This window comes from Magallana gigas, chromosome 6 (genome assembly GCF_963853765.1).
Source record: "Magallana gigas chromosome 6, xbMagGiga1.1, whole genome shotgun sequence".
NCBI lineage: Eukaryota > Metazoa > Mollusca > Bivalvia > Ostreida > Ostreidae > Magallana > Magallana gigas.
The window spans coordinates 29,091,467-29,117,422 of record NC_088858.1 but is presented as its reverse complement, the minus strand read 5'-3'; the positions used below and the strand labels follow the sequence as shown (position 1 = coordinate 29,117,422).

General features: G+C 33.4%; 1 protein-coding gene across 2 annotated transcripts; it reads left to right on the top strand.

Annotated features, from left to right (window-relative positions):
- The first annotated feature begins 328 nt into the window (after positions 1–328).
- Positions 329–25,956, top strand: LOC105324613 (chitin synthase chs-2). 2 transcript variants are annotated; one of them, XM_011423733.4, is made up of 15 exons: positions 329–449; positions 758–872; positions 1,058–1,366; positions 6,667–6,707; positions 7,746–7,923; positions 8,062–8,211; positions 8,917–10,142; positions 15,142–15,375; positions 15,467–15,546; positions 15,824–15,929; positions 16,525–16,678; positions 20,248–20,457; positions 20,559–20,694; positions 23,074–23,274; positions 23,971–25,956. In XM_011423733.4, exons 3-15 carry the CDS (start codon positions 1,118–1,120, stop codon positions 25,875–25,877), a joined length of 4,872 nt encoding a protein of 1,623 aa, XP_011422035.3. In that variant the 5' UTR covers positions 329–449; positions 758–872; positions 1,058–1,117; the 3' UTR covers positions 25,878–25,956. The 2 variants fall into 2 exon arrangements, with proteins under 2 accessions (XP_011422035.3, XP_011422034.3); XM_011423732.4 differs by having other exon boundaries at positions 436–557.

Below are 25,956 nucleotides of genomic sequence, written 5' to 3'. Positions count from 1 at the left end.
GAAAAATAACCATTGCATCTGAAAGCTTAAGCTTTGTTTAATATCCGAACGCTATTTGACAATAGTTGAATATTTTGTCTTCTAATAACACAACATGCAAACTGCATTTGTTTAAATCATGAACTATTTACAGTGTTGTCTACACCGTTGTTCATGCATCATGATTATGTTTAATTTCAATTTGATGATCAAAATAATTTTATCCAGTTTAGATGAAAACCAAATAAAAATTCAAGTAGAATTTAAAAGATATCCACAACGTATCAATAAATGTCTAGAGGCTTGCTTATGAGTTATCCAAAAAAATCTTTATTGTCAACTTATATCCCGAGGCTTACGCCAAATTTATCTCAATATCAACACATCTGGCAAAGCAAGTGGACACTCAAAATGCCAAACACCGTAGCTCACATTGTTTTCTCGCATTTACACGGTGTCCATTAAAATTGGTAAGTAATTTTCTTTTATTTATAGAGAAATTGAACGTGGTTAATAAGAAAGGAAGATATGAAGGAACAGTTTACAGTATCCATGCTACTTAAAGACTTCATCCGAAGGTCTCTCTCTCTCTCTCTCTCTCTCTCTCTCTCTCTCTCTCTCTCTCTCTCTCCCTCTCTCTCTCTCTCTCTCTCTCTCTCTCCCTCTCTCTCTCTCTCTCTCTCTCTCTCTCTCTCTCTCTCTCTCTCTCTCTCTCTTTTATACGTATAGTTATTTATTTTTATATGACTAATATAACATGAAAATTTCATGTATTCAGGTACCGTGATATATCATATCAGCCAGATCAGATAGTAGGAGACAATCAGGAAAATGTGGAGTGTATTTTACAAAAGGCTGGTTTGACAGGGTATAACATTTCAGGAAATGAACAGGTTAGTGTGTAATGCCCATTTTATTTATGAAGTTTTACAATGTACATGTATATCTTTTCATTTCGTTTTCTTAAAAGCAAATTTAAAACAGACAATATGATAATTTTCAAACTGTTATATATTATTGATGCTGATGCATGTACTGAATTAAAAATTCTTTAATCGTCTTGCATTTAATTATACAGGTGGTCATTCCACAGTGGCATAAATCTATTTTACAAGATCTTGTTTATGAAAGAAGAAAAATGATGGTCGTTGGACAACAAACGCTATTAACTGACCCTGAAACGGATCTTGACACAACATTCGATGTTTTGGATGAAACCCTACCAAATGCAGATTTTGTTGAATCAACAATAAAAGGGCAATGTTTTTCCGGAGAAACTGCGAGAACTGAAACAAACGTAAGCAGCAAAAATGTTGAGAAATCACAATTTGGATCACAACGAAAGGTGACAGAGTGGATGCAACACATAGACTGCGACACATCTGAGGTATGTTATTCATGTTTATAATGTGTTTGATTATATCTATATTTTATGTTTAATATTTATCCTAATTGTTACTAATGTTGAACTGAGTTACTTAATATTTACACATTTATCGGACAACCTATATTCTACACGTAAATAATTTTCTGAATTCCCAGATAAGTGTGGGATTGAAAATTGTAGCCGTGATATTAAATGTTTGTTTCCTTGACAAGTATACATGTATTACATCTACTGAGTACTATAGTATTTACTGCTGTATTTCTTAAGAAAACCGATTGTGATTTCAAAGCTCTAAACAAATTGACAGGGTCAGCTGAAAGCTACAAGATCTAGTTCTAGCCAATTTATCGGTTGAAACCATGAGCAACCTAAGAAAAATCACAGACTGCACGAAATAATCATGTTGATGTTTTCACTCGAATTTCCATATATTAAGACGACTTTATAGCTACTAGTATTTCTCTTTCATGTATCCATCGTACTGATGCACATTAACAATTAGTTAGTTTTACTAATGCTTTAGATCATTAAACTGATTTATAAAAAGAATGTAAACATAAACAATATTTTTTTATGATTCATGCGGTTTGTGAAGGTAGCGATTATTGCAGAAAAAATTTACAATATATTAATACGGGGCGCTCTTTCCCCATCTTCGCTAGCCAAGGGTTTACGATCCACTCTGCTCCTGTAGCAGAGTGGATCGTAAACCCTTGGCTAGCGAAGATGCTCTTTCCCGTACGGAACTAATACTGGGCCAACCCCGAGCTTCACACAGTGACACATGCTTCGCGTCCGCGTAAAACACGTGTTTTTAATATTTTTCATCAAAAGTAGCCGCGTTATTGTCTTCTTTGTTGCCTATGTTGTTGAAACAGGCGTTCAAGTTGTTTATCAAGCAACACGGACTCTAGATGTTCTTTTTCAAATGGTCTTCAGGAGGGCGTTGTTTTGTTCCCTCAGCTGTTTGGTTGTCTCGTCAGCCTCCGTCTGAATCTTCATTACATAGTCATAATGTTCTTTACCTATCTCCTTAAGTTTTCTGTCCATTAATTCCATTAAAACCTTGTCTCCTTGAGTGTTCTTTTCTAGTTTACGAATTTTCTTTACATACATATTAATGTCAGAACGTTTCGAGTTTTCTTGTAACTTCGTTTTCAAATCCATATTTTCGCTTTGAATTCTTGCGATCTTAGACTTTTTCCGTCAAAGATATTTGCACAGTCGTTTCATGTCTCGCGTCTTTTTACGACCAAAAAACCTCTTCCTTTCAACACGTTTTGTTGGTTTCTTCATCTGTGTTAAACACATTCTGAAATAATGTCCAATTCTGTGACATCGGTAGCACTTCTGGTTGAGCGCAAAACATAAAACGTTGGGAGGCACGTTTCCACACCTTCCGCACACTGGACACTGACATGAAGGGAAGCTGAACTTCTTCTGTCTCCACTGCGGTTGGAAAGAATATTTCATGTTGAATCTAATTTAAATCGCCTTCTTCATCTGTAAATTCTGCACCTTGCTAAACTGTTGTAGAGGTCCAGGATCCGACTACTACAAAATATATGTAGCAGTCCCAGGTGTCGTTACCCTTAGGTTTCTCCAACCAAATATTACGGGGCACTTTCTCCCGTACAGGACTAATACCAATTAACACAGTGTCCGAAAAAAGTTATTTACACAATAATTAAAAATAATCCGAAAGATAGAATTTCACACCGTGACACAACAACCATGCAGCTTACGCGGGTTATGTATTTATTTTTTATGCAATGTTGCTACCTTCATATCCCGCATGAATCACGATTTTAAATATGTTTAAACATCTCAAATATCTTTAAAGGTTTTTTTCGTTTATTAAGGTTGTCAACAAAAAATAACCAGTACCCTCTCTGATTTTGATGCCAAATGTAGAATGTTGCAGGTTGAAAAAATATTTGATTGTAATATTTTATCTGATCAATCAAGAAAGCCTAGGGGTTTGAAAGTCATAAACCATCGTATACAAGTTGGTATATTGTGCCTTTAGGTTTTAGTCATCAAACAAAAGGCTGAACGCCAATCATTAATAGTCAAACAGGTATATTATCCCTTCGATTTCGTCACACCCGATTGCACATGAATTTAATGAAACCTGAATGTTGTAGCTCTGTGGGAATATTCGGGTTGACATGGCAAAAGTCAATGTGCATTTCGCAGTTACAGTAGTTGTAGGAGAGAGAGAGAGAGAGAGAGAGAGAGAGAGAGATCATCTAGGGTTAGAAACATATTGAGAAATTTATCGACTTTTTAAAAATATTTTAAGAAAACATGTGCCTTTCTCTTTTTTTGCGTTTTTGACAGATCATTTACAAAAGCATGTCATTGTAACCAAAAGCATTAATTCATGTTAGATTTATTAAAAAAAATGACACAAAATGTCTTATATATGGTGGCATAGATCTGCCACCACTTGTCAGATAATTATGTTAAATTCTCATATGATAATGTCGACTTGTCAGATATTTATGTCAACTTGTCAGATCTTTATGTTGACTTGTCAGAAAATAACCATAGTGACTAGAAACTCAATATTTTGTTGTCAAAGTGTGTTAGTGCCACTAACTGCCATTTACTTGTCATCATAATATCATATAAGTCGACATAAATATCCGACAAGTTTACATAATTATCTGTCAAGTCCACATCATGATCTGACAAGTTAACATAATTATCTGACAGAAAAAATAATATGGCCACTAGTTTAAAGAAAATTATCATTCATATTGTAAGTCGACTTGTCAGATAATGATGTTGACTTGTCAGATGTTATGTCGTCTTGTCAAAAAATTATGTTGACAAGTCAAATAATTATATCGACTTAAAAGATGATTATGTCGACTTGTCAGATCCTTATGTCGACTATTTCAAATGGATGGCACAAATTGGGCGTGAAAAGGTTAAAGTGTTGAATTCTTAAACACGTGTATAAGTGACAAGTCGACTTAAAGAACTGACAAGTAAACATAATTATCTGACAAGTCGACATCAAGATCTGACAAGTCGACATAATTATCTGACAAGTGGTGGCAGATCTATGCCACCATACTTATAGCATAACCAAAAAAAAAACGGTATTGGCTGCGCCGTGTAGTATAGATAGCATGTGCTACATGAAGAAAATAGTGGCTTTAAAATGTTGCTTTTTAAAAAGTGTTCAAATTGGAAATAATATTAATATAAGTAATAAGGAATCATTCTTTGAATATTATGAGGTGATAGTTTTGGTCGGAGCGTGGTCAAATCTATCATAAATCCCTTCGGGCTTTATTGGATTTGACCACGCCCCGACCAAAATTATCAAGTCGTTATACTCAATGAATGATTTCTTATTCCTTATTTACTGAGGGATATTTTGTTATAGACTATAGCAACCAAAATGTTTATCATGTACCCATATAATTTGATAATTTTTCACGTTGTTACAAATAGGAGTTTTTAAGGGTCAGAATATCAAAACTTTGATTACCTGTATCTCGTAAAGGAAAAATATTCTGTTAAGCAGTAGAGAAGATAAAATGTTTATAATGATGCGCTGAACAGTATTCAACCATCAAAATTTCGTTAAACGGTCCCGATGAATAAAATGTGCTGAGTTTCAAATGCCCTTTTGTCCAAGTTTTATCAGAAATAGACATGCTGCCCTGCATGTGGTTTATCGTTTCCATGAAAAAGGAAGGTAACAATATATAAATAGTGCCTGTTTGGGAGGGTAACAGTTGAAATTGACACCCCGAGAAAACCATTGTCAACCGACGCGAAGCGGAGGTTGACAATGGTTTTCGAGGGGTGTCAATTTCAACTGTTATCCTCCCAAACAGGCACTATTTATTTTGTTATACTGAATGTCTTTTTTAAAATTTGTAAGAAAATTTTACTGCTTTTATATAGGAATAACGTGAATTCTACAGCGAACCGTACGCGCATAATTTTCGCGCATGTAACATTTTTTAATGTTACCCGTTGCCAAGTGCGTTGCTAACGCTGAGGGTAATAGTAAATATTATTAACTGCGTCTTAACCAATCAGATTTCAGTATTTAACATGAAAGTATAACAATCATATTTAGTGAATATCCTATCTATTCTGGCTTCTAGTCTCCTTTCAATAAACCATGCTAAAACAGTAAGACCTACAAGTGTGATGCATGCCTTGCATTAATATAAAGTTCAAACACACCAGGGTAGCTGTAGGCAGATAAGAATTGCATGAAAAGTTTCAAATTCTAGTAAATTTTCATTTCAAAATCACTGTGTTGATTTTAACTTTTTGTTATTGACATTGCGCTAGATATTTAATTTCTGATCTAACATGCTTTCATTTTACTAATTTAATCTGAACAATCAAACAATCAAATCAAGCAACATTTGATTTCAGAACATAATTTTTAATGCAAATTACTTGAACCTTTCGTTACTTGTCTACGCTATTTTGGGACAACCCTCGTACATCTAAAATATCACTTTGGGACAGGAAGGGGCAAAAACTTTTTGACATTTTGTCTAGTCCCTTAGGCCCAAAGCTTCTTTATGAAACGAGTCCCTGAAACTCGTGGCCAACGTGTAGTATTCGTTTTGTGGTTTGAGATTTTGTGCACTTATTTCTTGTCTTATTTTCATTTACTGTTTGGTATTAATGCATTAACCTGTATATTTGATGTGAATATTCTCCTGGCTTGAAAAAAAGTGCGTAAAAATTTGATAATTTCCTCGTGACCTACCATCACAGCGTCCATACAGGTTAGACCTCAATAGCGAAATACTGCGAACTGTTAAGAGGTCTACAGCTTATTCCGTATATTGGAGTTGTTGGTATAGCGGTGATTAAAGCAAAATATTGCAGACCTTTTACGAGTAGTGTTCAGCTTTATCAGACCATTGGGCGAACTCCATTAATTTTCTATTTTGCATGGAGGTAGGGGTGGTTAAAAAGAACATTTTAATTACTTGTCAATTTGGGAGACAAAACTATTTTAGTTTCGTAACTTCGAATCGTCAAAAATAGTCAATTTGGTAAATTTAATTGCATATAGAATTTATGAGAACTACAATGACCCTACTTGATATTTACAGATGAATTCTCGTTATTTAATCGAAACCAATATTTTACTTTTTAATACAAAGGATCGTGACTTTAAGAATATCCTTATAAGTCACTAATTGCACCATAACTTTGCAAAATATTTTATTAAAGAGGACATGTACTGACCTATATTTATTCATGTGCGAAAAAGTAATGATTTAATTGTAATACTATTTTAGGCGCAGGCCAAATGCAATCTTCAAGAGAAATCGTTAGATGCGTAAGTATAGAAGAATGGCAGAATATGTATACCAGAGAGAGAGAGAGAGAGAGAGAGAGAGAGAGAGAGAGAGAGAGAGAGAGAGATGTATGAGAATATTTTTCTTTTCAGCGAGAACCAGCTTTGTCAAGTTATATTCTATAAAATGTTTCTTCGTATTATTATTTTTTTTCTTTAGATATACATATGACTGATGGATATGAAATAGTTCAGCTTGTTATACGCCACTTTATCAAAGGTTAATCATTTTGTTGGCCATTTAATTAACTAGTTACATAAGAAACCACTGAAATAAATTACGAACTGAAAAACCACAAATGTAAATAACCAACTGAAAAACCACTTATATAAATAACAACTGAAAAACCACTTATATAAATTACCAACTGAACATGGGGTTGAAAAGATAGAAAATTAATTAAGCCCTGTCAAACTGTCACGATTTTCAGTCGAGCTACGATAGCCCACGAATAAAAAAAAAAGATATTTAGAATTTTCCTTAAAATAGCATGCAAAATGCATTTTAATGCTTATTGATAAAGTCAGTTTATATATTTTCAATTGAACACTTTATACATGTATCTAAATTAAAAAAGGATCATAACATAAAAATATAATTATGGAATTACTAAGTGGAAATTTTCACATCGTGGAGATTAGAAAAAAAATTGAAAAAATGGAAGACAAGGCCGCATTTGACCTTAATGCGATTTAGACTCTGTATTTTACATATATTATCCACCTTTTCTAACATTTTCTGTAATATTGCTATTATTTCTCTTACTCGTGCTTATTGACACATGTGTTTGATTTACTATGTTGTATAATATTATTATATATAATTTATTAGACCCTTGACGTTAAAATTTAACGCAAATAACACAATTTTGTTCCTCGTGTACCATTGTTTTTGTAGTGGTTTGAGAGAAAAAACAAATATGCTGGTTTTCATTTTGAGATTGTATGAAGAATTATATTTAGTTTTATACTCTACCTCCATGAATATAATTTATCATATCTTTTTTCCCATAATTCCAGTCGTCTCTGGGACCGTTTCCAAATGATCCCTCGTGAAAGAGTTTCTACAAGTGATACATTCCGACCATTTTTACGGCTTTTTAAGGTCCTGTGTTATACCCTTTTATTCTGTATAGTACTTGGTTCAGCAGTTGCAGCAAAAACCTCTATCCTTTTGATGACGTCTAGCATTGTAAAGGTAAGAATCTTATTGAAGCTGGTTATGTATTCTCATAAATACATAAAAAGAAATTAAAAGAGTTATAGAATAAACAATGGTTTGCGATTTGAAAGTGTTAACAAATCTGGTGACTATATATTTCTTTCAATATTTCAGGATGAAAATGTGCGGAGCGTCGACAACTCCCCAACACATACAATGCTAATCATTAGTATTTGCTTTCCATATGTTTTATGGGTGATTGGTTACACAGCAAAATCTTTGTTTGGAAGCTGTGCATGGCCGTCTTTAAAGACGACAACCGTGGTATGTCAATATTTTTAAGCACACACTTAAACACACACGTGAATAAACAAGCAAACAATCTGAGAAAAAAACCCAGGAATATTACGTAAATTGCATGAATACCAAATTGTCCTTGTAAATGATAATCTTTATATGAAATTATCCCCAAATAAAAAGTAACTTAACATCAATGGTTCAAAGATATTTAAGGAATGAATTCAATATTTATTTGTTTTATACGATATAAAATGGTTTGGGGCAGTTTACGCTTTATAAACCGCGAAGCGGTTTATAAAAAAGCGTAAACTGTTTCAAACCATTTTATATCGTATAAAACAAATAAATATTGAATTCATTGCTTATAATTTAATTTTTTTACTCTTCATTGTAAATAAAAACGGTCATTTGATCTTGAAAATGACGTAAAATTGTACAAAATTCAAACGTAACGTCAGGCGTATTGATATGTTTTTGACGTTAATCTTACTATGACGTAGGCAACATTCTTTATACGATATAAAACAATTTTTAGCCAATCAGAAAGCACGTTACAACCAGAATTAAATTATTCATTTGTCAATTTTAAAACACGAAGGAATGCGTAATATACATGATACATGTATCGACATACAAAAGAAAATTTGTTTACTCTCTCTCTCTCTCTCTCTCTCTCGTACTTAATGTATAACTTTTATATCTACTCATTTTCTTTTTCTCTTTTTTCAGATGCTGTTCATAGAGCTCCTCCACAGCTTTGGTTTATGTTTGATGGTGTTCCACATTCTTCCAAAAACAGATATGGCTAGATGTCTGATACACTTGAGTGGAATATTTGTTATTCCAGCTTTTCTAAAAACGCTATTTGTCATTACAGACAAATCTCTTTCGGGCATTAAGCGAGTAACGCTGACACTGATTAATGGAATAGCTTTTCTGATTCAATTTGGAAATTTGGCAGCTACTTGCATGTTTAGCATTCCACTTACAGATGGAGAAAAGCAGTCACTTGTAAATGACGTCATTGACAATACTCACGTAATCACGACGATTCAACGACAACGCCCTCTGTTTACAAACAGAATAATCTGGGAGGTTCCAATGGCGTTGATTTTTGTTTCACTGTCATTTTGGGAAAATTATGCAGAAGGAGATTTATATATATGCTCATTCAAAATACCTCTTCTTGACTGGAAAAAGAATTTGTTGCTTGTAAAACAAAGACTTTACATATTAATTGGATTGTGGAAGATTGGTTGGACTTTAATCTTTGCGGTATTATTAGTTCCAGGACTGAATTTCAATATGAATTTTTCTGATCTAAATTCAGTTGCAGGCAATCATACGAAAAACAATAGCACAGACCTTTTACCACTGGCCGAAAAGAAAATTGATGCACCTACCATTGGAATAACAACAAGCCCTCTAGTTAGTGGCATTGATGATTTTTCGCAAATTAATCTGACGAAGGCAATCAAAGACCAAGGAATTAAATCTGTGCTGCACCTCACCGAGGAAATGTTAGATCGCGAACAAAAAGTGACAGGAAAGAACCAAAACATTACAAACATGAAGAAAAACAATACTTCCAATGATTACCGGTACATTTCTGAAGTCATAAGATTGAACTTTGAAAAATACGGAGTATTGTATTTGAATATTATTTCTAATTGTCTTATGGCATATTTTGGGAGTCTCGCGTGCAAATTGTGTATGCAACTATTAGGGTTTACAGTCCCGATGTTTTTAGCAACGCCTATAACATTTGGACTTATCATTGCCCAATGTAATGAGCGGTTGATACCTTCGTACATTTATGTGTGGGTTTGTCCAGAATCAAAGGGAGATATTCGACTGTTCCATCTTCTTTGGCTTGGTGCAATTTGGATATCACAGATAATCACCACGTCACATATCTGGTTTCCCCGAAACGGAAGGATGGCTAAAGTTGACAGGTATGAATACCATGAAATAATGCAAGGTTCTTTTTGTAAATACATGTAGCTGCATCATCACTTCTGAAAATCGAAGAATCACGTGCACTATTAAATTTCATTTTGTTTAGTGAAATTGTGTATACAAATAGAAAGTTTCCTTTAAAATCAAATATAATATTTACATTCCGGATATAGAAAACAAGAGAAATGACGACTGACCTTAAGCCTCAGTCATGCGTGCGTGTTAATTAATTAATATGCGTTTGGTACGGGTCTTTTGCCGGTCCTGGCTTGCGTAGCTGATCGTAGGACATGAAAAAGTAATGGAGTGATTGCAAGTGCAAGTAAGGCAAACAATTTGCTTGCGAATTATAATTTTTGTGCATCAGGCGTACGTTCACCTTGCGAATGGCAGTACTAGCTATCCCGGTAATTTCCGCGTCGTAGTTCACTTGCAAATCAATCGTAGTTGCATGGACAATTGTTACTATTTCCGTTAAATGGAAGAATATCCTTGGGTCACCTGAGTCACTTCGGTGACCTGTTGCGATATGTTTTCGTACGTAGGCGTGCGTTAACATTTGAACATTTTCAGCTTCTTGTATAAAACTATTTGGGCCATCTTGACCATACTTGGTTTTTGGCCTCTACAGGGGAAGGGGGGCATAAATTGTGAAATTCATGACCCCCACCCCCAGGGACCTTAAATTCAGTAAAATCTGTCATAATCGTTGCAAACTTAAAAATCCTCTTCTTTACTATTGGACATTCAGCAGAGAATATAATATATATGACAATATAGTTAAAAATGTATTAAATCAAATAAATAATCGTCTTCTCTTCTCCTGTATATATTTGAGAAAAACCGAATGCATAATTATAATGTTCAGGATGCCCTTTACCGAAATTGTGAAATTCATGACCCCTTTGTCAGGAGTTCAGGTTTTGAGGTGCGGTTAATATGGCCATATAGTTAAATTGTATTAAATCTTAGAAAATCTTCTTCTATACTCCCACATATATTTGAGAAAAACTAAATGAATGATTATGATGTTTATTATGTCTTCTTCTTAAATTGTGAAATTCACTGCCCATAGGACATGGGTCCAGGCTATATATGGCCATATAGTGATCATGTATGTTTTAAGTCGACATTAACGCTTGTTCGCTCGTTTTAATACCGATGCGTCAAGATTAGTTTAAAAAAACAACTGAGAATGCAGTTCATCGGACAGAAAACAGTTAAACCTGATGCTAATATTTCTTGTAAATTTGCCATGACAAAGCTAAAGATGAAAAATCATATTTAATATTATCTGCAACAAATGCATATAGAAAATTCACTTTAAGTTTCCATTATAGTAAGAATAATTAATAATAAAGGACTTTAATCTAATAATAAAGAACTGTAGTTTTCAAGTTGACAATATTTAATCTTTGATATTGAAAATGTTTTGAACAAGTAAATTTGAAGATCGCGCAAGTAAATGTCTTGGTCACTTAAGCTTGTTACAAATAAGACAAACAGATGATGTAGGGCCATGGGTCACTTGAGTTTTTAGGGTAACCCATTGTCGTTGGTTGTTCATTGTCCGTTAATAATCTAACATTAATGGCATTCAAGTGATCGCCAAGCCCTGTGGGCCTCTTGTTATAACCAGACAGAGACTGAAATAAAATGCTCGATAAATCTGGTGTCACCAAGTGAATATCTAAATATGAAAAGAACTCGAAAAGCAGGAAAACTATTTAATTGTTATTGCTGCTCTTGTGAATAGCCTATGTTAAACCGATGACACAAATTGAGAATTTTCTCAAAACAGTGTGTATTTTTTTTAACTTGATACCATAAAAATTTTGAATAAAAATATGATTTTACTCTGAAACATACCAGAACGCCCATGTAAAAATATAATTTTAAAAAACCATTAAAAGAAAATGTTTCGCTGAAAATATTATTTATTATTTGAAAACTGTTATATTTTTGTAAACTACTGAGTTGAACAAAAATAGCTTTGACGAAACTTTTAAGAAGTAGTTAAAAGCTTTAAAAAAAAAAGATCACGCCGAACGCTTTAAATATTTCAAAACGGTTACACAATTTGCAGTTAAATTTATCAAAGTCGAACAACAATTATATGGGACTTTGAATTCAGTATCATTAAAAAATCATTTTACAAAGTTTTTGTCATTATAGCTGATAATTAATATTTTCAAATGCTCATAACAGTTATAGTCTATGTACAAACAAAAATATCCTACTCTTCCGTTCTGTTTTTAGCAACACCCTAAATTGTATGATTCACTGTCGTGTCTCGCAAGATATTGATCAATATCCGCCCTCAGACCACCCGTAGGAGCACACGTACGACTAGTTGTGACCGAAGCTTTAACGCTGCATTTACCGACAGAAGAAGTAAAAAAAAAAACATCATAAGAAACATTTATTCCTTTTAAAGGAATTATCGGCATGTGCTATCATAGGTCAGCTTTATGTTAATGTAATGCAAAAGCAATAAACATGATAAATAGGATATATCGCACCGTTTTGCTGATTTTCGAAAAAGCAAATATATCAAAACCGATTTGGTTTGACTTTTCCTATAGCGTCACGATCATTTCTGTCAGCTACGTCATGCATAAATTATACACGCCGCCGGTGTGAAAACTATATGATTGGTTAACTCCTATTTTTAGGCCGAGTTATCAGTATACGCTTATGCAATGCCAGAGCTGAAGGATTTCTCAGAACAGTTTATTTCCCCCCAATATTATTCATTCAAAATCGACTATCCCGTATGTTTAAATTCTGTGCTAAACTCTCTCTCTCTCACTCTCTCTCTCTCTCTCTCTCTCTCTCTCTCTCTCTCTCTCTCTGTGTAAACAGGCGTTAAACCATAGCCTCAAGCTACGGTCCAGAGTACGGCGTTATAAAAAATAAAATATTTAAAGGTTGCATGTGCTAAGCGTTCATTTCATGTAAATACCGTAAATGTATAATGCACATGTAAATGTATAATGCACATGTATTACCTACTAACTTGCCAGTCAAAGTGATAGGTATGAATTCCTCGATTTCTACACCTTTCGATCGGCAATCGACAGTCAATAAAAGTATTGAACGATGGTGTGAAAGAACGAGACGGAAGTGGAGAGTGCAAGGCGGTTTGTACATGTGCGTCTTCATTTTGTCCGATTCGTTTCTCTTCTGTTGCCCTATCACTTTCGGTGTAAATATATATACTAAAATATTCACAAACCATTTACTGCAGATTTCTTTATTTTACCTGTCTCTGAACCCCCGATCACCCGCTCCATACATGAACACTGGTTTGTTTACATACATAAAAATACAGTTCTTGATCCGCTTTCCGAGTACGATTAAAGGTTGTTTAATAGGAGAAAGTTTGGGGCGGGTAAAGCTACAATTATTAACAGTAGTAAACTAAATGTCGAATTATTTAAATGTATTATTTGCACAAAATGTGGTATGGTATGATGTAAATATTTTTAAAAAATAGTGTTATTTTTATACGCGGCAAATTGCCGTAAAGTTTTTTTGTACATGTAAGTATTGTATGCACTGTAGCTTTATATTTTCTAACCCAAAATTTATACACAGAGCTACACAGCTATATATGTTATGTACCGTATGTATTGTTTTATCACAAGTGTACACTTTCGAAAAATAGCCCAATTTCGACAGTCACGAGTACCCATGTGAATTTTTCATTCTCTGATATGTTGTTGTTCTGTCCGTGCATAATTTAGTCTTAGTTAACCAGCAGCCAATCAGCGGTAAGCTGAATCCACCAATAAAAAAACTGTGGTTAACAGTGGTTAAGGTGCGGGTATTGTTTATGTATGACGTAGCTGAAAAAGTTGAACGCGACGCGATCGGAAAAGTCAAACCAAATCGGTTTTAATAATAATGAATAAACTTTCCTCCTAGTTGGCGAAGTTAACTAATCTTTTTACGCATATAAAGAAAAATTTGATTTGAATAATTATGTATAAATGTATAGATGTTGTTATCTCAAGGCACACGCATTAGAATAATATTCTTTTAGTAATTTACATGTAATTGAAAATTTACATGAAGCTGTCACTGCGTTAAACGAAAGTAGAGCGAGGCGCAGTGCGTGTGCAAATAGTAAAATCTGCCTGATCCCCCATATTACAAACACGACTAGTGTTAATGACTTCTCAAATAATTATTGTATTGGCCCAATAAGTAAATAATTATGTCGAATTATAATATACCCCAATACTATTGGGGTATATTATAATTCGACATAATTATTTTCATTCAGTATTTACATTCAGCAAGTATGGTTCCCTCTATTTCTGACGGAAACTTATTGTAATTCATAGCTCTGTAGTAACTGACAGGACTCAAATCTATACACCCCTTTTATCAATTGGTCGAAACCTTCATCGACCTAAGAAAAAATAAAGGACTGCACGAAATAATCATGATGATGTCAGACTCAAATTCCCATTGAAGATTATTTAGCTCTTTGCGTTTAGCTAATGTACTTATGTACGTTAAACTGTAATTTAGTTAATTTTACTTACTTTTTACAATCGATTTATTAATCTGATGAAAGAAAGATGTCAATATAAAAAATAAAATGCTTTTTTGATGATTCATGCGGGTTATGAAGGTAGTGATCATTGCAAGAAAAATGACATAACCCGCGTTATTACAAAACCCGCTAACGCGGGTTATGTATTTATTCTGAAACGTCGCCACCTTCATGTCCCGCATGACTAAAAAAAAGGCATTTTATTGTTAAAATTTGTATTCTTGACTAACACGATATGATTTACGTGGATAGGGTGTTTACTGTGTAAATCATGTCTGTCTACTTTGTGATATATTTTTTCTTCGATAGGAATAAAACTAAAGTTCAATATCGATATAATGAATATTGTACATAATTTTATGTATAAATATTTCTTTAAATAATAATAATGCATTCATTATATACTCATTTAAAGGTACTTTTTTCAGGCTCTTCGTAACTCCATTGAGGTGCGGGATTTTTACAGATCTTTCATTAACGCTTCGCCGAAGACTTAATGATAGAGATTTTAATCTCTTCAATAACGAAGAAGAATGCTCTTATATTTCTGAAGATGACGAAATTCACAAGGCAGATGATGTTGTTCCACAAATATATGCGTGTGCAACTATGTGGCACGAAACTAGAAACGAAATGATTCAGCTATTGAAGTCCATATTTCGGTTTGTTTACTAACTAATTTATGTTGGTTTAAATATGGTTGAAATGTGGCTTAAAGTTGTTTTTAGGATTTATTTTCTTTATTGCTTTCAGAATGGATGTTGATCACAGTGGCCGATCTTTAGCACAAAAATTCTACTGCATACGAGATCCGGATTATTACGAATTTGAAGGTGAGTTACATTTAGAACTTCTGAAATCTATGCTGTGCGAGTCGTTCTTTAACATTACTTGTAATTACACACTGAAAATTCAAATAACAGGCCTTTTTTTCTTAAATTATCAATACAGGTTTTGGCCCTTTGATTTTAAAATGCATGTTAATTTCCTCTTAATGTTTTGAATCTCTTTATACAGACCCATATGCTGAGAAATGTACCACACGCGACCAATAAGACCATTTGTATCTATTAAAGCTTTATTTTAAAATGGCTGTTTTTGTTTTCATAGCTCATATATTCTTTGACGATGCATTCGATGTACCAGACGACAACCATACTTCTGTTCCAAATGAGTTTGTGGCTGAATTTGTTGACTGCATCGATGATGCTTTAAGGTAACATCCGAAGTTTGTTTCAAAGTATAGGTGAATACATGTTAAAGTAGAGTAGAAGGTCTAACATTTTCCAGAGACCTCTTTCCAATGACTTATTTATAGGTATGCAGTCAATTAGCAGAGTTAAAACTTTTCTAGCACAATTCCTGTTGATTGATATTCTTTACAAAAGAGGTATTTTAATTATAGCCAGTAAAAATTATTGCTCTAAATGTCTTCATATACCTTTGGCTGTATAATTATTCAATGACTAATTTATAATCAAAACAGCAATGGTCATGCGGTCATCCAATAACACAGTAAAAGGCAGATAAAAATTATTCGTTTCTTACCAAAATCAACGCACATAATTTATGTCGTTTGCTAGAATAATTAAATTATTACAGTTAACTGTGGAATTAATTAAGCTAAAAAAAATATAAAAAGAACAAGTGCTTATAATTCAACATACACATATATAAACATGACTGCCTTTTTCCCAAAACAACTCAATATCTACTTGCTCTTTAATACCGCGGCGGATCATTTAGGCATTGAATACACGCCTACAGTATACAATTACTAATTATTATATTTTCTACTTTTTAACGTAAAGTTCTGTTCATGCGAGACAACTTCAACTTGGCCCTCCTATGCGAACATCTACACCTTACGGGGCAAGATTAACATGGAGATTACCAGGTTCAACTAAATTGGTGGTTCATCTTAAGGATAGACAAAAGATAAGGCACAAAAAAAGATGGTCTCAGGTAAGTACTTGTGGGTAAATGTTTAAGTTTTTCTCCTTGTCACTTAATTAATTAGAAAAAAAAATTCTAAATTCATCATAAACACGTCTGATAGAGTGTCTGACTGTTGGTTATGTTTGTCAGATATGTTTCAAATTTTTTGTACGCTTTAAAGAGGCATGATCACGATTTTAGTCAAATTTATTTTTCTCTTTTTATTATTTACAATGCTTTAGAAATGCATTTCTAATGATCAAATGAAATAAGAACGATACAGGGCTCACAATTCTTTGTCATGTAAACAAGGCTCGTGCCCTGTTTTGTTTACATTGGTTCAATATAGCAGTAAAAATAAAATTTCAAGCTGATTTGTCTCTCTTTCCATTCATTTTAAGCATTAATAAACTAGTCCTAACGTTTAACATATTCATTTTAGGTCTAAAACTGGAATTTTCATTTCAACATTCAAAATGAAAACAAACGTTTCGTTTACCTAGCAAAGCATTTCAAACTTTTTAAATTGTTTATTAGCTAAAAAATGACACTCAAATTTCGGTGCCTATTATAAATAACCTCACTGAAGCATTGTAAATGTTAAAATCGGAAAAATAATTTTTGACCAAAATAGTGACCATGCCTCTTTAAAATTATGGTTTTGTTTGGTGTGTGTATAAAACTAGACATTGTAGTAGTTTCCCCGGTGAATTGAGCCATACTTCATTGGGAAATGGATCTGCAAAACTCGTTTACCAAAAAAAAAATTTTTATAAAACGGTACCACATTATTTCGCCCATTATTAAGATCTGCCTGAATAACCATAACTAAATAGAGATAATTGAAAAATGTGTAATTACAAAGTACGCATGCTTTGCAATCTACAATGTAACTCATCAAGAAAAGCCATTGTGACAGTACTTGCTGTTCTTTGTCTGAAGAAGCCATTTTAAACAAGAGGCCCAGATGCCACATTGCTCACCTGAGTGACAAAAGCCATAATTCTGATCAAATCAGCATTACAGTACCAAATTAAAATTATCTTGACAGTAGATCATACACAAAAAATTAAAGAAGATCTGCTGATTTTTATTCACATATTTTTATGGTAAATACCAAGCCCCTTTTGTTGTTTTAGTATCTATGAGAAGATTTTTCTCTATTTCTATTACCCCCCCCCCCCCCTTTATGGCTTCACTTTTCTCCAAGGAATCATGGTTTGATCACACTTTCATCTGTACAACATTTGTACAATCTTTCACACAAGTTTCAGCTTTTTTGGCTGACAGCTTTCCTAGAATATTTTTAAAGATGTTCTCTATATCTTCCTAGTATAAATTCAACATCTAGACTCCCCATTGTGGCCCCGTCCTACCCTTTGGGATCATGGTTTGAACAAACTTGAATCTTCACTACATTTTCATGGCCAAATGGTGTTTGAGAAGATGATTTTGAAAAATACTAACAAATTTTCCAATAATTCTAAATTATATCCCCTTAAAGTGAGCATAACCGTTCAGTTGAGGCAATTTAAATCCCATTCACCCAGTGATCTTTGTACCAATCTGATTTTAATCAGATCCTTTGATCCGCTCACGAAGATCGCTACACTAGGCCTAGTGTTGCGATCTTCGTGAGCGGATCAAAAGATCTGATTTTAATCAGATTGTCTTTGTACTAAGTTTAGTTAAAATCGGCCTATTGGTTCTGGAGAAGAAGACGAAAATGTGAAAAGTTTACAGCAACAACGACAACAACGACAGATAACAGACAAATCTTGATCAATTTTGAAGGAATAAAAGATAATAAAGAAAATTAATAAGTTGAAAGATTTGGTAAAATTACTAAATGGGAATTAGGTGAATCAGATGTTAGGCTATGTGACGTTCATTTTAATGCAGTCAATTTGCTTGTTCATGCCACCAGTTCTGAATGATTTGAGTCTGTGCATCCAGAACTTTACCTTTTTTCCTAGTAAATGATACCAAACTGTCTTTTTGGTGCTAGAACCATTATGACGTTATAATTGTTGATTTAATGAATCTTTTCCCATATTTTACGGCTTTAAAGGAATTATGTAGAAAATAAAACAATATTTTGACATTCTATATTTAATCACAGGAAAAGTAATCCCGGTACATATATTCATTTTGACATCATTTTAAAGAGGAGGACAAGAGCTTGTTTACTGTCGTTTTTGGAGAGACTGTAGGCATTCTAGATATATTTCATTAGTCAAAAATGGACAAAACTCCGAAATCTGTAACTTGTATCCTTCATATTTCATAGAGAACGGTTGTTTAAAACACCCTATGAAACAAAGATATTGTTATGAAGCACCATTAAAAAAATTTATATCTTGAATTTCATAAACCTGTAAACACTTTTCATTTACTAGATCTTGACCCTGATTTTTTTGGTCTTTATGGTATAGCGGTGGTTGTTGTTTATTTTGCGGGGGGTCATCTGTTTCATCATCAATTTCTTAGAGCAAACTTTGCAACTGATGAGATAGATGCAGTTGCCAAATATTTTGAATGTGCGACCCGTGATAGGGCTTTTAATACTGTCTGTGTTGGTGCTGTGATAGCACATAAGGCATCTGCATAGGAAAATGTCGTTAGAGTTCCTTGGGCGTTAAAACGCAGCCATTGGCGGATCCTTGAAAGGGTCAGCCATTCTTGTGTAAGTGTGAAGAATTGGCAGATTATTTCTAAGGATGCTGTTAAGGTTCTTAAAGGCGGGGTGATAGGCAGCGAGAAGTGGAACCCTGCTTTTGACTCTTTGTATTGCAAAAGGGTTTTATATTCTATTCAGTGATATATATATATATATATATATATATATATATATATATATATATATATATATATATATAAAAGGAATCATTCTTTGAATATTATGAGGTGATAATTTTGGTCGGGGCGTGATCAAATCCAATAAAGCCCGAAGGGCTTTATGATAGATTTGATCACGCCCGACCGAAATTAACACCTCATAATATTCAAAGAATGATTCCTTATTACTTATATTTATATAACTTTAGGCCATCGTACGATTGAATATTTAAATATAAATAAACAAACCCTGCTGGCGCCTCGATTTGGCGTCATTTGTATTATGAGTTACTAGTATATAGTACAAAATCGATACTTAGTGTTATCACAGACAAAGACACTGGATTATATATATATATATATATATATATATATATATATATATATATATATATATATATATATATATATATATATATATTAAAACACGCTTATACCGAAGTACCAGGGACATGCGATTTTGCTTCGTTATAAGCGTAATTCGTTATATCCGTCAAGTTTACAACATATAATAAAGTCACGGAGAATGAAAATTACTTTACTGTAAGCGTCAATTTATTATAAGTGTGTTCGCTATAACCGTGTCTTACTATTTATATATAAAGTCTTGGTACAGATTAAAATACTTAAAAATGTAAAACAGAATGCAACAGTCGGCTCTTCAGTCAGTTATATAAAATTGTATAGATCGCAATAAATATTTGATAACGATATATAATTAGTTATATTAAGTCGATTCTGTTCCTCTATATTTGCAGGTGATGTACATGTATTATCTTCTTGGGTACAGAATTCTCGCTCAACCTGAAAATTTGCTTCCCAGAGATGAAAGAATTTTTGTGTCTTCATCCGAGGAAACTAATAGAAGTACGCGGTTGACCTCATCGCAACTCCGACACAGGCGTCAAGCCTCACACTTTACCAGAAGTGTTATTTTTAATTACACATCCGAAGAAGTTCACACACAGGTTTTGTTTATTTTTTATTTTGTTTTTTATTTTTTATGACAGTTTACTGATAGTAACAAAATATTTCACAAGTTGAATTTTCATTTGTATGTAATTCACAGGCAGAAAATACTTTTATTTTGACTCTTGACGGTGATGTGGAGTTTAAACCTGATGCAGTTCGACTTTTGGTTGACAGACTGAAAAAGAACAAAAAAGTTGGTGCTGCTTGTGGTCGCATCCACCCAATTGGCTCAGGTACATTTAACCATAACAAACAAAAGGGATTCAAAATCATGACTTAAAGATTCGAAGTGAATCTTCTAACTACTTGGCTTCGCAGGTGACATTTGAAAAAAAAACTATTTATAAAATTACACTTTTCAGCAAATCAGAAAAATTACGGACTGCACGAAATAATCATAATGATGTCAGTCTCAAATTCCCATATAAGACGACTTGGCTATTTCTTTTGTCTATCGTAATGATGAACATTAACAATCCTTTAGTAATTTTTAACCGGGTTTTCCAACGGAAAAATCCGGTTATTAAAATGGTGAAAATGGCGGGCGGGCGGCTGCCAAAAGGGTACCCTCATTGTACGGATAACTCCTCCTACAGTTTTCAAGATAGGAAGTTGTTCTTTTGCAGATCAATTGTACATATATCAGAGGTGTGCATATTGCAAGGATTTTGATTTCTGATAATTTATCAAAAAAATACCAGGTTTGAAATTAGTAATTTTTTGGCAAAATTTTGCATATAGGGTACCCTCATTGTACGGATAACTCCTCCTACAGTTTTTAAGATAGGAAGTTCTTCTTTAACTGATCAATTGTACATATATCAGAGGTGTGCATATTGCTAGGATTTTGAATTCTGATAATTAATGAAAAAAATACCAGATTTTGAACTTAGTCATTTTTTGGCAAAATATTGCATATAGGGTACCCTCATTGTACGGATAACTCCTCCTACAGTTCTCAAGATAGAAAGTTGTTCTTTTGCAGATCAATTGTACATATATCAGAGGTGTGCATATTGCAAGGATTTTGATTTCTGATAATTTATCAAAAAAATACCAGGTTTTGAACTTAGTCATTTTTTGGCAAAATTTTGCATATAGGGTACCCTCATTGTACGGATAACTCCTCCTACAGTTTTTAAGATAGGAAGTTCTTCTTTTGCTGATCAATTGTACATATATCAGAGGTGTGCCTATTGCTAGGATTTTGAATTCTGATAATTTATGAAAAAAATACCAGATTTTGAACTTAGTCATTTTTTGGCAAAATATTGCATATAGGGTACCCTCATTGTACGGATAACTCCTCCTACAGTTCTCAAGATAGAAAGTTGTTCTTTTGCAGATCAATTGTACATATATCAGAGGTGTGCATATTGCAAGGATTTTGATTTCTGATAATTTATCAAAAAAATACCAGGTTTTGAACTTGGTCATTTTTTTGCAAAATGTTGCATATAGGGTACTCCATTTCATTGGATACGTGTTGACATGGATTATGGATACAATTCACATAAAAGAAAACCCGGTTTGCTGTCACATTGACAGCTTTTCTCTTGTTACTTAATCTTAACGATCAATTCATTGATTTGTTAAAAGAAAGATGTAAATACACGTCATAAATTTTATTATCATGAATGTACCCCCCCCCCCCAAAAAAATGAAAGTTTGCAGGGAAAATTTTCAGAATAATACTTTTCAAACTATACGTAAACTCCACCTATCTGGACATATTCTCCACAATTCTATATTTTATCTTTATATTTGGTTCATCATTTTCTCACTTTTAGAGACCATATTATTGTACAAAACTTGATTTTTTAGCTCACCTGAACCAAAGGTTAAAAGTTTTCGCAATCACTCGCAATTAGCAACGGGACCACATCGCTATAATTAAAGGGTTTCTAGCGTCTTTATTCATCAACATCCATGAAATTGTGGAGTAAGGGCACGTAGGGATACAAAAATTGTTTTGATGTATAATTTTAATGAAAAGAAATTGTTGGAATAAGATGGGTAAAATGCTTATATTATAATAAACTTAAAATATAAGTCTTTCGTTCAAAAGAATGCTTATTTAACATACGCTTAAATAAGTTTTATATTGATTTAAACTTGTGGATACGTACCAAAATATTCCAGTTGTGCCATTCTTTCAAATTTTAATGTCTTTGATTTCGTATTGTGTGTCAGTGATTCATAATTTTCCCAGTCTATTTAATTTCATTAGAAATATCATATTGTATCTCAACAATTGAACGTTTCTGTAAAATAATATCTGTAAAGCCGTGTTCAAAGTCACATATAGTGTCTTAAAAAACTTTGTTTTGACTTTTGACTATATGATTCAGTGGTTAATCTTAATAACCTTATACCAAATTAGTTCTTTACGTTAAGGGTGCGATAACTTCGGAATTGAGACTTATTTTTTCTTCGTGTTTATTAAGATATTCAAAATGACAATATTTATAAATTGTATTTTTGCAAAATTGTACCATATCATTTAAAAAAGATTTAAATGAAAAAAAAATTGAAAATAAAATTGTAATCTGCGATTAAACTAATGGACATATGCGCCACCTTATTCACCAATCTTATTTTAATTTTCTTAGGTCCGATTGTCTGGTATCAAGAATTCGAGTATGCCATTGGCCATTGGCTGCAGAAAGCCACTGAACATGTCTTTGGGTGTGTTCTTTGTGCCCCTGGGTGTTTCAGCTTGTTTAGAGGATCGGCCCTCATGGACGATAACGTTGCTAGATGTTATGCAATTAGAGCAAGTGAAGCCGGTCATTATGTACAGTATGATCAAGGTAGGAAAAATTTACGTTTCTTATATTTCATTTACTCTTATAGATCAACCATGAGTAAACAATCGCAATATAGAGAGCTAACTATAAAAACTGTATCAAATTTGCTATAGACGAAATAAAAAAAAATGATAGAGATGAATATTTGAAGATAATGAAGTGATTGCAAATTATTTTTCCCAGAATTTTTGTGCAACTGTGTCTGACTTTTGTATAGCAGGAATAAGAATAAATGTTGTGAGGCCAAATGAAACTATCAAACTTCGATACGCTCTATTTGTTTTCTTATTTCACGAGAGATTGTGGTTTGTATTTTTTGCGTTTTCCTAAAAGTTCTATTTTATTTCGTTGTTTTGCGTACAATTTGTGTTTGCAAAATATTTCTAGTGCAAGTAATATTATTTGTTCACATTTTTTATTTACCATAGCCTAGTAAAAGTTTAAATTTAAAATAATAAGAAAAAAGTATTCATTTGCAAGTAATGTTCACATTTTCTATATCATTTTATTCTTTTTCTTGTTTTAAAAATCATATTTTTATATTGGGCATAACGAAAAGAAGCGAAAATCACTTACAATATAAAACAAAGCTTGCAAACATAAATTATTCTCATTGTGAGTTCTGTTAGTTTTGAATTATAGAAATATTCTTCTGAATTAAGTGATGGTAATGAATACATAAATCCTTTGGTTTTAAAGGAGAGGACAGATGGCTCAGTACACTTCTTTTACAACAAGGATACAGAATCGATTATTGTGCTGCTTCAGACGCCCTTACACATGCACCTGAGACGTTTTCCGAATTTTTCAATCAGCGTCGTAGATGGGGACCTTCAACTCTAGCGAATTTGATTGATCTTTTAGGGGACTGGAAAAATACTGTGCGGCTCAACGACAACATAAGCACACCTTACGTGTTGTACCAGTTCTTCCTTCTAGTGTCTACCACATTAGGTCCAGCTACAGTACTTTTGATGATGGCAGGAGCATTTACTGTCGTATTTAAAACAACAGTCTTGGAATCGTATGTGATATCTTTGGTACCAGCAATAGTTCTCATTGTTGTATGCACTTATGCAAAACCAAGTACGCAAATCATAGTCGCTACTATCGCAAGCGCATGTTATGCAATTGTCATGACGATTGTCTTAGTTGGTACAGTTGGAACTGCTATAGAAGGAGGTCTAACAAGCCCAAATGTTGTTTTTCTCTGCATGTTAGTTATCATATACTTTATTGCTGCTCTACTGCATCCAGAGGAATTTGCTTGTGTTATACCTGGAGCTTTATACTTTATATGTATCCCCTCGGGTTATCTTGTCTTAACAATTTATTACCTGTGCAACATGCATGTAGTATCTTGGGGTACACGTGAAACTGTTTCGTACAAAAGCAAAAACCAAATGGATGAAGAACAAAAGGTTTTGGAAGAAAAAAGTAAAACGAAAAAAAGCAAACCCGGAATACTTGGATGGCTTGGAATTACTTCTATTTTTAACGAGGCTGTGGAACTTTTTCGTCAGGCCCGTTCATTTTCGTTTGAATCAAACTCGAATTCAAAAACGGACACATTGTTAGAAGAATTGATAACGGAACTACGTAACAGCCATATGCCAAATGTTGATGACAAAGAAGTCTGTTGTAATACATCAGTAACAAAATCAAAACATTCAACAGTTTCCCAGGATTCAATTAGTACAGATATTGTGAAGGGCAAAGATCTTAGGCATAGCAAACGGAAAAATGATGATTGCTTATTAGAAAATCTTGTTTTCGGAGATGGTCCTATAAAACATTTAGAGGAGAGAGAGATAACTTTCTGGAAACAAATGTTACAGAAGTATCTTTATCCTATAAAAGAAGATAAACTTCATCAACTAAAGATGGCAAACTCTCTTAAAAACTTGCGAAACAATGTCGTGTTTGGATTTTTTATGACGTCGGCACTATGGATTGCTCTTACAATGCAACTTCAACTATTACAAGATGATTTTAAGGACACAGTGTTGTTCATCAAAATTCCACATTTTTATTCTTCAGAAAAACAAATGACGTTTGAACCTCTAGGCATGATATTTTTAGCATTGTTTTCTGCAATACTGCTTTTCCAGTTTCTGGGAATGCTTTCACATCGTTGGGGGACAATTCTTCATGTTCTGTCCATTACTGATATTGATTGCAGTCAAAAGTTCACGGAGAAATACAAAGTTCAAGAAGTTATTGCTAAAGCAATGGAGCTACAAAGAGTTTGTAATATTGAAAATGAACCTGAACCCGATTATGATGATCCTTTGCCAGATTACGAAGATGATGATTTAGAAGATGACGACGAAACATTATCGACTGCATACACAAGTTCTTCGTCCTCTACTACCGATCACGCAAACCAGCAGACCAGTGGTGTGTTTAAAAGGTCGTCTCTTCGTCGTAGAAATAGCGCCGTGTTCAATAGACGTGGACTAACAACAGGAAGAACACTGCGCAGGGCATTTGAACGACGATATAGATATCAACTTCAAAAAGAAAAAGGCGTCGATCAACACAGCGAATCTGGTTTCAATCACCTGAAAGATGGCGAGCTAAACGACGGATTTTTAAGCGTATAGATATGGGCGTTAGAAAAAAAATTGTTTTAGGTGCAAATTTATATGTACCGTGTACCGTCTATAAAATAAATATAAATGT

Excerpts from the sequence above, each read along its gene's own strand:
- LOC105324613 (XM_011423732.4), top strand. The coding sequence starts at position 508 with ATGAAGGAACAGTTTACAGTATCCATGCTACTTAAAGACTTCATCCGA. Across the intron at positions 8,212-8,916 it reads CTTTAAAGACGACAACCGTG|ATGCTGTTCATAGAGCTCCT; the intron begins GTATGTCAATAT and ends CTCTTTTTTCAG. Across the intron at positions 15,930-16,524 it reads TGCATCGATGATGCTTTAAG|TTCTGTTCATGCGAGACAAC; the intron begins GTAACATCCGAA and ends TTTAACGTAAAG.